General features: G+C 35.5%; 1 protein-coding gene across 1 annotated transcript in view; it reads right to left on the reverse strand.

Moving 5' to 3' along the window:
* cdh13 (cadherin 13, H-cadherin (heart)) overlaps positions 1-17,389 on the reverse strand; it is a 313,054-nt gene that overhangs the window by 69,205 nt on the left and 226,460 nt on the right. The window contains exon 7 of the mRNA XM_083551942.1: positions 11,040-11,180. Coding sequence (XP_083408068.1) covers positions 11,040-11,180 — 141 coding nt within the window. The remainder of the gene's footprint in view (positions 1-11,039; positions 11,181-17,389) is intronic.

Here is a 17,389-nt window from a genome sequence, read left to right on the forward strand (position 1 = left end):
TATATTACACATGATTTCTGCATCATTTAAGGAATAAATGATATGTTCTAGTATACGGCACATGCTTTCCACATCATGGACTGATCCAAATATATACTGAAGCAATATCTCATGAGAAAGAGTGTGGTTGTGTTGCTGGCTAGCTAACTTACATTGATTTGTACATGGTATTTCTGCTAAAATGAGTATTTCATCAGCATCTGACAAATGTATACATTCCACATTTACATGTATATTACAGTAAAATGCTATTTGACTGTAATAAACATTTGAAACTAGGATGTGGTGAACACAGACATAAAAAAAATTGAATGAAACTGTAAAACACTTCAAAAAATGCACTTCTGATCAAATTATTGAACTGTAGCTATGGTATGAACTAGAATACACTACACGTGCATTTATTATTTAATAAAGGTTTTCATTGATTCGTACACTGTATATTTTTAGATCAAGAACATGTCCTGGGAACACCATGCTATCACAGGCCATTCTGAACATATACACACCTTCACCCACTACAGGGGTGAAAACTCATCATAGTCATTTCTACTACTGGCATGATTTTGTTGGGAGGTGGGAGAAAACCACAAGTTTACACTACGTGCAAGAAAACCCACCAGAGAATACACAATACTGTGCCACTGATAATGACAAAACAATATGATAGTGATGAATTCAGATGGATTTGATAAAAATATTAATAGCCCAACTTTGACCTTTGAATGCTGGCATTTACTTTAGTCATGTGAACTGTGAAACATTAGAAAATGTAAGATAATGCTGTCTTGTATTGTCTTACAGTGTATCTTTATTCATCAGAATCCTTCTCTAAGGTCTATCCTCTGCATCCTATGATAAAGAAATACCTTTTTTCCTTTCACCAGCACCAGATTGGATTATAACCCATTATTAAAACTAATTTCCATTAAAGAACTTATTCAGTAAGAAGGTCAAATGATATAGCAAGCACTTACAGGCCTTTAATGTGGCACTTGATCCTTTGGCTGGCTAATGAAAGACTGCTGACTAAAGAAGACTCTTTAAAACACCTAAGAGAAGTACTACAGCTCTTGAAATAGAGGGCGAGGTTTGAATGACACCAGATTCCATCCCCAAGTCACTGCTGTTGCCATGAGTGTGTATGGCTATTCAGGGCCACTCTGCCAGTCATTTCATTACAAGTAACCTACTTCATATCTTCTATTCATTAGAATAATGAACAATCAAACAAACATGAATCACCTTCCCATCATGTAGAAAATGAATTGTCACCACACATCACTTCCCTGGTGGCAAACCTTAGCTCATAAAAGCGTTTCGGTAATGAACAATTCCTGAACATGCATATCCGATCAATGCGTGTCGCTGACGGTTGCCAGGATTTGACTCAGGCCATGGGTTGTAGCCATCATTGTTAATGTCATTAGCATTTTGATGGAGCAAGATTCATGTTGTCACTGTGGGGGGACAAGGCGAGCTCAGATTAACTGTCACTCTCCCAGAGTGACAGGCATGATAAGCAGGATCAGTGGCTGCTCCCAAACATAGACCTGGCTCATCAGAAATAAATCAGCGCATATCATGAGGTGCAGCGGACGGCATGGGAGCCTACATTCTCAGTGCAGCAAAGAGCAGAGCCCCAGGCCCTGCCACTACATCAAACCAGACCCTGAACACCAGTGTATGGGGTAACCATGGGAAGGAGTGATAACAGAGGAAGGATAGATAGGTCTGACATTATCCTAATAGTATTATTATCGCTCAGGGACTCTGCCCCCAGTTGGAATTATCACTGTGTAGAGACTCATTTTCTTGTCACACACTGTACATATTTGTTTTCCAGGAAGGGAAATGTCGAGCAGCAATGCAAAGACAGGGCACAGTGGGGGAAAAACACTCTGTGAAAATGTCAGGTGAAAACAAAGGCAGCTTTGGAGGCCTTGTTCCCATGATTAGCACAGGCATTGTAGTCATGATTAGATTCCAGGAATGGATTTGATGAAGATTCTGGGTATTTTCAAAAAAAAAAAGTATAGTGTGCTCTATTACGAAACTTTTTTATTAGACGATGTACTGTTTTAAGTTGTAGAAAGATTAATTGTTACTTTAGTTGAAGTACTGTTACTTTACAGATTATTACAGATAAGAGAATTAGTTTTGCACTCCACTCTAAAATAACTAGCAGGACATAAGATGTTCACATTTTCTACACCTGAATGTTTGTGTTTAAAAAGGCGTCTCAATTTAATGGTTACTTATGAGAAAGCACCAAATGTATTAGCATATTTGCATATTTAAGGCAAATAGACTTTTTTCTTACATATTATATGCATATGTTATACCAGTTAGTAGAATTTCACCTGTTGTTTGGTATTAATATTTGTAATCCAAAAACATGACCCTGGCAAAAATGAAAGCTAAAGATAGCCAACTAACCAGTGCATATTTATTTAATGTCAATTTAGTTAGTTGAGCTCAGTTAGTTAATTCAGTTCAATTCTATTTCAAATCTGATCAACCGGAAATTAGGATATAAATTTACATTTATAAATGTAACCCTATGTATGTACCCCTTTAAATGTATACTTTATATAATTTATATATATGTAAAATAGAAGACTATGATTAAGCAGTAAACTGTAATGTTTTCAGTAAAAACCGGGATTATGCTTAGGAACTATGCTTCCCACCAGTCACTGCACTGTCACGTGATCTCTGCACCTGTCTCTAATTTTGTGTTAATTAGCACATGTATTTAAGTCTTACATTACAGTTTGTCTCACAAATGTCTTTTGTGGTGTTTGTTATTCACGCATTTCTTATCATGTACTTAATACTTTAATTGTTTCTTTTTTAATGCCTTTTTTGCTGTATATTAGCACAATTAAAAAAATTCACCAGCACCCATCCTGCATGAATATTTGTTTGATAAAAAGTAAAATACAGCAATAAAATACACCTATGATCTTCTTCAATGCACACACATTTAACAAATGACACTTTTTATGTGTCAAAATCACCTCATATATGTTTACACAAGTACTGTAAACATTAATGCATTATTTAATGTTTATAATCAACCGCAAACCCTCCAAACTGACATTTATTCATCAGACCATGCGTACGGTACAGCTGCATATTTTTACAGAGTTAGCACAAGTGGAATTTGGTAGTGACTGCATCTCATCTACTTGAATTTTCAGTAATTTGGCCTTTTACTTTTGATCCAACCACTTTCCACCCACATAACTGCAGCATTTCTAATACACTTCTAGTTTAAAATACCAAATATATATATATATATATATATATATATATATATATATATATATATATATATATATATATATATATATATATATATATATATACAGTACAGACCAAAAGTTTGGACACACCTTCTCATTCAAAGAGTTTTCTTTATTTTCATGACTATGAAAATTGTAGAGTCACACTGAAGGCATCAAAACTATGAATTAACACATGTGGAATTATATACATAACAAAAAAGTGAGAAACAACTGAAAATATGTCATATTGTAGGTTCTTCAAAGTAGCCACCTTTTGCTTAGATTACTGCTTTGCACACTTTTGGCATTCTCTTGATGCTTATTTATATAATTCCATATATAATTCCACATGTGTTAATTCATAGTTTTGATGCCTTCAGTGTGACTCTACAATTTTCATAGTCATGAACATAAAGAAAACTCTTTGAATGAGCAGGTGTGTCCAAACTTTTGGTCTGTACTGTATATATATATATATATAAACTTTTGGTCTGTACTGTATATATAATATATATAAACTTTTGGTCTGTACTGTATATATAATATATATAAACTTTTGGTCTGTACTGTATATATAATATATATAAACTTTTGGTCTGTACTGTATATACCAAGATTCTGTATTACTTGTCATAAATGTTTTATTTACTACTTTAAATGAATAATACAATATAAAAAATGTTTTTCAAACATTTTTTATGTAATTTACTAGTACAAACTCTGTTTTTAAATGTTATTCTGCTCTTTCGAGCCACTCGCGGCTTCTCGCAAACTATCAGATTTTTCACGAGTCCTGTTCCAAATAAAAAAATCGCGAACTATCGAGGTCGTGAGTGTCAAGGTCGCGAGTATCGAGGTTTCACTGTACATACATACATACATACATACATACATTCATTATCGGTAGGAGAATGCTGAGGATGGAGCCACCAGGAAGGAGAAAAAGAGGAAGGCCAAGGAGGAGGTTAATGGATGTGGTGAGGGAAGACATGCAGAAAGTTTGTTTGAAAGGGTATGTAGAGGACATGGTAGTAGAGACGGGTGATCCGCTGTGGTGACCCCTAACAGGAGTAGCCAAAACAAGAAGAAGAAGCCACATGGGTTGCTTTATTTATTTTGTGATAATTAGCAGTGAATCTAATAAATAAATGTGTATTTATGTTGAAATACGATGCCGCTGTTTATTATTTTTAAAAATGTATCATTTTATCTTTTTCATATTTATCATTTCATCCTGGTCAGGGTAACGGTAAATATGGAGCTTATCCCAAGATTTAAAGTAGGAATACAGACTGAACATCAACATAGACCATTGCAGAGCATCATTAACACACATTCAGAACTAGTGGCAATTCAAAGGATTTGCCAAAATTGGTAGCATGACCTTAAGCCATTAAGCTCCTCAACAGACAGAACTGAACTGTAGCAAACTCAGACACACTTAATACTCATTTCAATTCATACACATTAATGTCTTCAGCACCACCTATATTATAATCACATTATACTTATTTCATGCTGTTTTGCACACCTCTTGATTGCTGCTCTTTCTGTTTTTGAAAAATATTGTGTTTATGTTAACAAGTACCCTCTTGTTCATAATTCTCTTTTGTACATTGTACTGTATAACATTTACAGTAGGTTTACTGGTCGGCGCTATTATGTGTTTTGTGTAAATGTCTTGAACTGTCTTGTGTTGTCTGTTTGCACTGTCTTTGTCTTGTACTGTTTGCACCAGGTTGTACACGATGCACTATATGTGGCTAGGACAACTTACTTTAGTCCTTAGCTTTGTGTTCTGTATGTAGCTCTGTGTTGTGTGTTTTAGCTCTACAGTGTTTTTATGTAGCACCTGGTTTCTGGAGAAACGTTGTCTTATTTTAGTGTGTATTGCGTCAGCTATATATATGGTGGAAATGACAATAAAAGCTTCTTGATTTAACTTGACTTAAGGTCAAGCACTGCTTTGTTGATATTGTTTTTTTGGGTTGAAGTTATAAGATTATGTTCTATTCATGTCTTATGACTAATTGATTACCTTTATGTGTTCAGCTGTACTGTGTTTAATCCTGATTATAAAATGTAATGTTATTCACCTCTGTTCTGGCCATAGACATAATTATCATTTTTGGATTTTACAATACAAGTATTATTTTTTTATTGGAAAAACTAATTTTTGGTTCAGTGAGTTTATATACTTGTCACCTCATTCAACATACAAAAAATATAAATAAACTAATAAACATACAGACTAAAACATGTAACATTCTCAGACAATAGTTAGACAATAGACAATAGACAAAAGTTCAGGATGAATCCAGGGACCCTGGAGCTGTGAGAAGGCAATTCTACCCCACCAGGAAGCCCTTGTTTTCTTCACCATGTGTTAAGGAATGAATACAATTATCAAAACTTTAGACTATGCCCTTCAAGTCAAAAGCTAAAGTAAAGGGCATTATAAAAATATAAAACAACATTAGAGAACTCAGAATCAATTGTAAGGAGATGCTGGATTTCATCAAGGCTGCCATTAATCTTCTAACATTGAGCAGCCGTGAAAATGAACGTGTCAAGAGATTCTGAGTCAGCTTTTGCCAACCTCATAAAAATGGGATTATGCTTAATTATTGTGGCGGTTCCCCAAAGCTCATTTTCATAGCATTGTAGAACAAGCTATTCTGGGTATGATGAAGTTTGAGGGAGTTAAAAAAAAAAAAAAAAAAAAAAAAAAAGGCACGTGAGATGCTGTTAGGGTGATTTCTGTCTGGGTGAGATCATCATGATGCAACTTGGAGACAGGTTTGGGTAATGAAGAAAAATGAAGTGGTGGAGCAGGAAAGATAATGGGGAAGAACTGTCATAAAATAAGACTTCTGTTCCCCTCAAATCGATAGTATAGATACAGAATAATGTTGCAAAAAATAATGCGATGGCAGGATTTCTGGGGAGCCTTTATATATAGTTATTATCACAGTATCAGAACATTAGTGAAATAGTAGTACAGTACATCCAACAAGGGAATAGTTTGAATGAAGTAAAGGTAAGTTGGGTTAAGAGGAAACATTTCCTGGCACAATCTATGGTGCTATTTATGGTAAAGGTGAGAAAAGAAATAAAAGATATAAAACAAACCCATTAAACATTTCTAATTTTCCGATTTATTTACTTGATTTTCAGACTTGTTTAAGTGGTGTGAGATACACACTGTACTTATCATCTCTCATCAAAGAGAGCAACAAAGATCCTAATTGTACTCACTGGGACATATAAATAATCTCTTTGGTTTGATTGTAATAAATGAACAGCCGCTCATTTAATCCATGCAAAAACAGTGGGCTCCAAATGCCTGCATAATATACACCCTACATCCAATAGCTCTGTTTTGATCAATTATTGATGGTACTCCAGAGAGCACTTCTGCATATACGTACAATAAAAAAAATGAAGTACTAAGTTGTGTTTCAGTTCAGTCTAGGGGTTGGAAATATCTCTTACTATGCTAGGGACCAATTATAGACATTCAAAAAAAGGATTTTTTTATTCCCATAAAACATGCTGACAGCTTGATCTTATTAGGGTTTTTTGTGATACTTTATTTCAAGTGTACCTACTTTGGTTCATCATTAAATATAAAAGGAAATCACAAAAATTAATTAAAAACCACACAATTATACCTAGACCTTATGAAGTTAAAATACAATATTTATCACGATCTGATGAACAACATAGGAACACTTCTGATTAAAGTGTTATTTTGATCACTTTATTTTAAGGGTACATTCAGTAAATTGAGCTTGTTTTAAAGGTCTTAAGGTTACTCTTGTATCTGCAATTTGGAATTCACCTTGGAAACTAATTTCTGCTCACAGTCAATTCGCCGTTTTTGGTGTTAAAACAGTTTATAAAAATACTTCCGACTAATGTCAGATCTACCAATGCTTTTGTCCATACAGTGTATGCCACATGGTATTATTTTGTATTTACTTACTTAATGACACATATATTTGTAAAGATAAAAGATCTATATATCTATACATACTATATATTATATATCTATCAGTAGGGTGCATAGAAAATCACATTCACACATATAAACATATTATACCATATAATTTAATTGGATCTTTGTCAAGTTTAGGTTTCACTGAAAATCCCAAATGACACAAACAGTGGTATAGACATATTTCATGATTAATTAGCAATGGAAGCTCGTTAAAAATGATCAATAGGTTGTGCTACAGAATCTTCTTTCAATATTGGTAACAAATCCTGAATAAACAAGAAAAAATAACTACTGGTACTCCTACAATAATAACAAATTGACTGTTTATAATAACAGATCTTCCCTTATTCTTGACCATAGGATTCTGGTAGGTCTATATCTCTGACCCCAACCCCTCTCAACACCTTTGGGATGAATTTTAACACTGACTGCACCCCAGGCCTCCTCAACCTACATCAATCAAACCTGTCTTTATTAACACTCTTATTGCTGAATGAGCACAAATCTCTACAACCACACTACAAAATCTGTCCAGGAGAGTGGAGGTTATTAGAAGAGAAAATGGGGACTATATGTTGAATGGGTTGTAAAAAAAAAACAACAAAAAAAAATCCCCACATACAAACACATGTAGTATATAGTAATAGTGAGATATAGTTAATCCTGTATAATCTCTACATTGTTTTATTATAATGTGCTGCGTTTGTAAACATTTTTAACAGAAATCTTCACAGATGCAAAGCTGTCCAACAAGACCGCTGTAGTGCTTTCAAAAAGACCAAATGTATAAGATTGATGTACTATATTTTTCTGATGATACAGCAGTCTATGATGCCTCAGCTATATATATTTAGTAGTGTGATAGCTTTTAGAGGATGTGCTTCAAATATGATGGCCTTATGCACTTCTTTTTACAGACCATTTCTCCACAGAGTTAAAGCAGGATGAGAAATAGGAGCATAAGGCACATACCTGGACAGATGAGAAGTACACTGAAAAAAAACCCAGAACACCCACATACCTCAGCCAGAGGCCATAGACGCTGCAATGCACGATGGTAGCAGGCCAAGAGAGTAGGAAGCAAGATGAGGTGATGCATTTGGGACCCTGATATGATCTTAGGGCATTTCCATTAAAAAGCACATGACTCACTATATCAGAGGTATCGCATCACAACCCCCTGTCCTGGTCTCTCTCTCTCTCTCTCTCTCTCTCTCTCTCTCTCTCTCTCTCTCTCTCTCTCTCTCTCTCTCTCTCTCTCTCTCCTCTATTTCTCAAATACCTCTAAGTACAAAGGTGGCACATTCCAAATAATTCATCACCATTGGAAGTAATAGTGAGGTAGTTTAACTGCTTTTTCCAATTCTTCATTGTACTAAATGGTTCTTTCTGGTTTCACTTGCTGAGTGCACAGTAAAGGCTAAAAGTGTGGCATCCACACACACACACACACACACACACACACACACACACACACACACATACACACACACACACACACACACACACACACACACACACAAAGCCAACATGTCTACACATTGTAGTGAAGTGAAGTGTAGTCCCTGTAGGATAACCCCCCTGTATTACAATTACAATTAGTTTAAAATGCAAAGGTCGCAAAGGACAACAGCATGTGTGTGAGATCCAGTCCATCACCCAAGCGTGTGTGAATCACAGCTGTCACTGTGTCACTGTGCTGCATCTCAGACTAAAATGATGGATGTGCTGCCAGCACTCACTTCGCCTATCTATGTGAAAAGCTGCAAAGCTCTGAACAGAAAAAAAAAAAAAGTGTGTGTGTGTGTGTGTGTGTGTGTGTGTGTGTGTGTGTGTGTGTGTGTGTGTGTGTGTGTGTGTGTGTGTGTTGTGTGTGTGTGTGTTTGTGTAAGTGTGTGATTCACATTAAACCTCATAGCAAATAGGCAGTTTTGTGCACTCACTCTGTGTTTAGCCAACCTGGTATCCATATTGTATAATGGATAGGCATTGTACAGTAATATAGCCTAGGCTTGCCTTTGTTAATATCATAAAAAAATATTTATAACAGTTAGATATATGAGTATATGGATGGCTTGTTAGATGAAACAGAATCTCATTCACATCACAAACTGCATATAAAAGCAGCCACTTTGTGCCAAACCTCCAGGAGTGCCAAGGCTCACAGCTCACGTTGTTGCTTTTATTAAAAGCATCTTTTTTTTGCCTAGGGTCATGGTATAGGAGGAGCCTATCCCAGGAAATTAGGGTTTGCGGGTTGCACACATTAAATACACACACACACACACACACACACACACACACACACACACACACACACACACACACACACACACACACACACACATACACACAATCCCCCTTTGTGCACTTTGAAAGGTGGCCGAAAACTCTGGAACCTATTTTTATTAAAAACTCATTTATCTCTAGTGTCTGAGAATAGGACAAGATTGCCTTAAGAACTCTTAAATGGACACCATGTAATTACAGTTACAGAAAGTCTGCTCAAAAGCTTATAAGTTTATTATGCTTATGATAATGGAAGCCCTTAATAGCATAAGTTATCTTTTTCTGTACATTTCTGACATGGTAAAAGCATGCATAATTTCATTCCATTAGCAACAGAATTTGCTACAATTTTTATAAGCATATTCTTTAAATGATGTTATGGCATATGAGCATATTGGGTCTGAAAATTGGAATGAATCTATTTGCAAATTGTTCGCACATGCATTTACAAATTTACAAATTAGCCATTGCATCCTACTGTAGCTGTCTTCCTGAGTGTGTACATTTGTTCACAAGAAGAATAATGAAATTCAACTTCATAGACTGCAAATCTTCTCTGAATTATTGCAGCTTTATATACAAAGGCTACACTACAGAATGTGAGCAAACTTTTGATATTTTACGATCCACCATGCCCACTATGATTAAAAGGTTCAGGATGTTTGTTGGTACCTCGATTAATAAAAGCTACAAAAGTAGGCTGAGCTTTCTCACAACGCTTTTTGAATAATGTTCAGGATTCTGACACAGTCTCAGTATATTGAGTATTTAAAAATTTAAATGAAACACTTGGTTAAGACCACACTTATGACTTTATATCTTTTAGAAATATATTATATTTGTTTACATAGAGAGAAATATTTCTCTATATAGTGTATAGAATAGAGAATTTAAATGTTAATGTTGACACACTACAAACTAATAATTTATTTGACATACCTGGACCCACAGACACACTCACATATTACCAGGAGTCTTAGTTTACATGCATTTTATACTTGAAGAATACATATTGATTTTCTCCTGTCTATGTTTTTCAGATTTTTCTGGTTTTGGGCTTGTTTCTAGGTTTTTTGATTTGCTCTTATTAGCTCTTATCTATGCTATGCTTGTTGGTCACCTGACCTTCGCCTGTCCCTCAGCCCTGCAGTTGAATCTTGTTCTTGTATTGCTTTGGTTATTAAAAACTTGTCAGCGTGTGCTTGCATTCTCGCCTGTTTGCCCAGCACATTTCTAGGTTGATTGGTTGCCCAAAATACCATATAGTTAGAGGTGTGACTCTGACAATAGATGAGGTGGAAACAGTATACAAAGGTCACACTTCATACATTATAGCTTTAATATTAGAAAACTTATCCTGGCTCAAAAACTAAACCAAAATACTGCCTTACTTTTCTCTCCATATTGGGATTGCTCTGAATATGGATAAAGCCAAGAACAAAAAAATGTCCTACCAGTGAGTGAGTGAATTCAGGTGCATGATCATTTCTGTCTGTGATGGTTATGGTTGCAGTTGCTGTTCCTGTCAATCCAACCTCACTTCCTGCCATGTCTTTAGCCACAATCTCCAGCTCGTACTGTGTAGTGGGAAGGGTCTGTGGGAAAAAATAATAGACAGTTATTGCTTTTCATAAGTTACCAGACAAATGTGAACACATTTCACTTGATATTTAGAAAAAGGCCAGTCATAGTACAAGTTAACTGGTCTCGAGTGATTCGATTTGACTTTAGGTAATTGCTTAGTCAATGTTGATTTACCATTTGTTAAGCTTTGCCAATAAGCAATAAAAACAATTACATCAGTTCTGAAAAGGTATTTACACTTTCCTTAATCTGGTGAAACAGGGGAAATTAAACACTAAGCAACAAACCATTTTATTGACTCTTAAGGAAATGAGAATGGAGCAGGTCCTTCGAAGCAATTGCTTGAGATTGTGTGTTAACCACAAAGGTTCATCAGTGTAAAAACCAATGAACAGACGTGCCACAAAACCGAGAGCTCAAACTAGGGTTGTTTAAAGGCAAAAGGGTGGCTGTAGCCGAATATGTGTAAACTGCAGACATATTAAAGTTAGAAGAAAAATGTGCATATAATGCCATTCTGCCTCTGTGCTCCCAAAGTCCAGCAAACCATCAGCACTCTTATGCCATACCGTGCAGATATTTTTAATAAAAAAGTTATTAAACAATCGTTATACTTTATACATGTGCTTCTAGAAAAGATTGTTGGCCTTTATTATTTCTAACTGATAAAGACAAATCGGTTGTTTCTTAACAGAAATAAATGTTTCTAAGCAGAAATGTTCTGCTCATAAAGAAAATTAATTTTACTCCCAGAAAAAATACATATACTGAAAATAATTACTAGGTTGTTAGCATTTGTAATAGCATGCCTCACACAAAAAATTGCAAAGCAACCACATATTACACATAGTGGAAGTGTTAATGCAGACATAAATTCTCTGTACTGAAATGCCACTCGCCATTTTAAGTTCCACGGTAATAAAACCCATTCATCTGTTTCATATAATCCCCAGGAGGTAGGTGACTCAAACGGTTGACCGTTTCAACCGTGCTTTTTGTTTTGTCTTCACTGATCTGACAGTGTATAACTGTTCCAAAGCATCCTGGAGTATATAGAAGGATTTAATGTCCCTTTTTGTCTTTTGGATGATGTTCAAGGCTGTATGGAGACGTAAAGCACATAAGAAGGCAATGTCTGCTCAAATTACAATGGGATCTGCAAATGATTCCTAAAGCATGATTGTGAAATCCTCTTGAAATAATGATACATAATATGTTCCAATGCAGGACTATTAAGAAGAGGTGCATGTGTGGGTTTAATAGGCACTAGCAGCACAAATATGTCTGCCTGAAGACACTGCAATGAATACCATTGTAACAATCACAGCAGTGCAACACTTTGAGGACACAGAAGACCAGGGTAACAGCAAATGTGAGTAATTTTTTTGTGTTTATGCTCTTGGAATGGGAGCCAGACAGTAAAACTTCTTGCAAACACATCGTGTTGGAGATTTTCAGTTATCTTGTTTAGGCCACTGAACAGGCAGTGAGAAAGAAGAGGTAAAGAGAGAGAGAGAGAAAGAGAGAGAGAGAGAGAGAGAGAGAGAGAGAGAGAGAGAGAGAGAGAGAGAGAGAGAGAGAGAGAGAGAAAGAGAGCGAACAAAATTATATACCTTACAGTGTACACTAACAACCACAGACATTTTTTTTCCATATTTCCATACACTCACTTTTTACTTAGATAGGGACATCTACATTCATGCAGTTATGAAATCAGCAATTCATGTTACAGTGAAACAATGCATAAAATCATGTAGATTGTTATGTGCAAAAATCACAGATTTTGTGAAATACTCAAACCATCTGGCACCCATACCATGGTTAACGTTTTAGAGACCACACTATTCCCCTATTCCAATATTTGATGTGAGCATCTCTGAAGCTTGTGACCTGTATCTTTGTGATTTTCTCCATTAAACTCCTGACACAGGATTGACTGATTAGATGAGCAGCTCATAAACTCCCAGTCATGCACCATTTCTCAAGCCAAGTGAGGTTAAGTAGGCTTTGTTGTCATTCCTCTCATCACATGCAAACATAATGTTAGGAATGCAATCTATTTTTCACAGAATAACAGACCAGCACTTCGCATGAAACAAAAGATTAATTGTAGCACAGTTACAAACTACACAATAAACAAAATAGCAACACCATGTCATGTCCTTCACATCATCATAAATGATCTAGAGTCTATTGTCTAACATATGAGCTTCTATAAACACAGGGGCTAAACCAGCAAGATGAATGACATCAAAGCTTGCTAATTCAAAGAAAGGTGTCATAGTTTTTTTGTTTTTTTTTTTGCATAATGGTGAAGTTTGGACTGGAATACATATTAGCATCCAGGATTGGCATACTCACTCTGGTTAAGTAGAGCATAACACTACAGGGGAGCCAGCTTTTAGTAGCTATAGACTTTTGTTTCGAAGTTTCCAACATCTTCAGCACTATGTCAACTAAATAAAATTGCACTTGATGTTATTAATTCTTTACCCACAGATCCAAGGTGAGATTTTGTGTGCTTTAAAAATATCAGAATAATGCATCGCATTAGATCCTAATCAAAATCATGGTAGTTTGATTTAGGCTACAATTTGTTTATAATTTGGGAACCAAAAAAGCCAGAATTCATTATTTATTCAGTGTTTCTGAGAAACATTTCATTAACAAAACTAAGACAAATGGTTAAGAGCAAACGTAATTTGAATATAAACCTGAACACATTTACAGATGTGGTAAAGTCATTTGAAGCAGTACGCAGATCCAGTCAATGACACTGCAGCCCCCTTTTCAACCCTCCATCCTACTTTACACAAAACAAAAAAACAAAAATCAAAGTTTTTTTGTGCCTATTCAATCTGTCGATCTCTTTAACTTGCCAAAGAATTAAAGATCGCTTTGTCACAACCAATGTTGCAATTCACATTGCTCATCCTCCCATGGTTGTGCTCTAACATTGAAGCAGACAGCTTCATCTGTTTTTGATAATAAAGTGCGATTGTGTTGTAATCCACCTGACTGGAAATCAGTGAAAAAGCACAGCAGGGCACATGGAGCTTTCTGCTGCATGTGCTGTTGCAGATGGTCACAGAGATTGGCTGGGATGGATGTCACCAACAACCAGCTCAGAAATTATTTACCACCGATAAACAGATGGTCCTTCACAGGCCTTTGAGTTGAGTGGAAAAAAAAACATCCATCTGGATGAGAGGAAGGTGAGAGGAGATTTAATCTCACTGGTGTCAAACCCCTCGCATGAAACTCCTGTGTGACATGACAACATCATAATGAGTAAAGTGATTCCCGAGTTCTTTCATTCTGCTTTATCGGCCAATCGCATCTGTGACCTTCTGCGAGAGACTGAGTAGGTTGTCTATGGCATTTCTTCACTAAATCAAAACTAATGGCCAAGTACTATTATTATTTTTCAGAGGCAATCAATAAACATGAATCTGAAAATGCTTGTCATGTTAGTTGACACACCCACATATTAAAAATTATGTATATCACCTTGTTGTTGAATCCTTGATTCTGATTGGTCAGAAGGTGGTCACCTGCCAGTTTATCAAGGCCCCCTAGTGGTCTGACTATTGTGCAAAAACAGCTTTAAGAAAATAATGACAATATCAACAAAATCTCTGTCATCCTGTAAATTAATGTTATCTATACTCATATAAAAGTTGACCTGTTGCCTCGGGCACAGCCCGCTTTTTCCTAATACTATATAACAGCAGCTCTAACAATAGTTCCCACTATAAAGGTAATATTAATGCACTAGTTCTAAAATGTTACAGTCTATATAGTAAACAAGGACTTATATTGCAAACATTTTATATAGATTTTTTGGACGATGTATAATATTGTGCTATTTTTAGTTAGAACGTTGGTTCCCTGGTGGTCTAGTGGTTAGGATGCGGTGCTCTCACCGCTGCGGCCTGGGTTCGATCCCCGGTCAGAGAACCAACCCCTAGCCATTAGGGTTGCACAAGCCTTAGTGCCGGTCCCAAACCCGGATAAATGGGGAGGGTTGCGTTAGGAAGGGCATCCAGCGTAAAAACATGTGCCAAATCAAACATGCGGATGGTCCGCTGTGGCGACCCCTAATGGGAGAAGCCAAAAGAAAGTTTTTTTTTTTTTGTTAGAATGTGAGTCTTCAGTGTCAACACCACAGTGAAAACAGTCAGAGTATAGTCCGAAAAGTCTTAAGGACACACAGCTTAGAGGACGTCCCTTAAAATTCAATACAGGGGTAAAAAGAATGATGTCTGGGAAAAAAAAAATACAAAGCTGGAAAAGTGGTACGTGTGAGAGAAATGAAATACAACACAGACAGTGCTGTTATTGAAAAATAATTAGCTTTCAGAGTCCCCATATCAGCTCTCTGTTAAATATTTTGGTATAACAGCATGAGATTTTTTCACACTTGGCCTGAATTCTCAAGGCAACAATGAGGATTGAGATGATAACTGCATCAACTGTGAATTGACTGCATTATTCCATTCTTCACTTTGGTGCATGAAGATTTGCACAGATTTGCAAACAGTAACAACTAAGTAATTTTATCTGCTTTAATTCATTTGCTTGTATATTATTCTTAACGGTTATTTTCCATTAGTACAAACACTGGAATGGTGTAGAACAGCACTTCATAGGATGTGCAGCTTTGTAGCGTTATTCAAGAAAAAATAAGGAGCTAGTCTTGTATAAGAGAGGTATACATGGTACCGCATTTAATCTTGTTTTTTCTTTTATGCTTGTTTATATATCTGGAGTAGTCAGAGTGTATATATCTATGACTCCAATGACTCCTATATATGCTTCCTATGACTTCACAGGCCATAACAACCCTTTCCCCATCTTCACGCTACTTGACACAGGAAGTAATGTGACAAGCTGACCCAATCACGTTACTCAGCATGTGGCATCAAAGCAGATCGCATTCACACCTCATGTGGGCTGCATTACAATTCTGTTAAAGCAAGCCCCAGGCTAGTTTTCCAAGGTTTAAAAGCATTTTATTTTGTAAAGTGAAGCAAAATGACAATAGTGAAACTCAATGAACAGTTTGTCAAACGTTTGTCATTTTATTGTTCCAGTAAATTAGAAATTAAATACGAATAACAAAAAAACTCAAACAAGCATTTTGTACAAAATGTATTGGACAAAGATATTGCAAATATATTCCATATTTAAACATACTAGAGTTCACTACAATAAAATAATACTCGAATCCTGTAAGAATATCTCGAAATATGATTGCTGTGTATACAAGAAGGTAAATAATTATAAAACTTTACAAAAATCATTTATGTGCCTTCATGAAAAAAGTATGATGCCATAATCACAGTTAACTTTTTTGTTCTACATGATCTTCTCTTCCAAACCCTGTGCCTATTCACTCATCCTTCTTTCATCCCTCAAGGACATAATATTCCATAAAAAAGATAAAAAACAAAAAAACCTTTAGGAATTAAATGATTTATATATATATATATATATATATATATATATATATATATATATATATATATATATATATATATATATATATATATATATATATATATATATATAAAAGATATTGCGATGTCTGATAAAGAAACACCTCCTAAGCCCGGTTATGTCCATATCTGCCCTCTTTTCCAGCTTTAAGTTCTGCTGGTTTGCTGTCATTTTTTTTCTTTGCACATTTCCATTCATTCCTTTCATTTTGACAGAAAGTTCTGCTTTATCTAAAGTTTTAAAAATGATTATGTCCCTCCACCTTGCATTTTTTTTCATATACTTTGTACAGTGCAGTGAAAATTATTTCAATTTTCTGTCCTATTTCCCCTTTCCTCACTCCTGAATTGCTGAGCAAGGGTATTATTCTTATTTTACTCTTTGTGCTTCAATACTACTTTCCCCTCTTCTATTATCTAAAACATTTCAAGGCACCATGTGTGTTAGCATTTTCAAAGCATAGGCCCATTCTGTAAATAAATATAAATAAACGTGTACTTCTGGGCACAGATTAGATCAGATAGTTATTTTATTAGGATGCTTTGTATGTCAAAAGTGTATGTGCTAGTCATGGAGGGGTCTGAAATTGTCATCGTAGGTGCATGTCCACTGTGAGAGACATAATCTGAAAAAAAAAATCCAGAAATCACAATATATGATTTTTAAACTATTTATTTGTATGATAGAGCTGCAAATAAGTATTTGAACACCTGTCTAT

This window comes from Silurus aristotelis (assembly GCF_946808225.1).
Source record: "Silurus aristotelis genome assembly, chromosome: 10".
Taxonomy (NCBI): Eukaryota; Metazoa; Chordata; class Actinopteri; order Siluriformes; family Siluridae; genus Silurus; species Silurus aristotelis.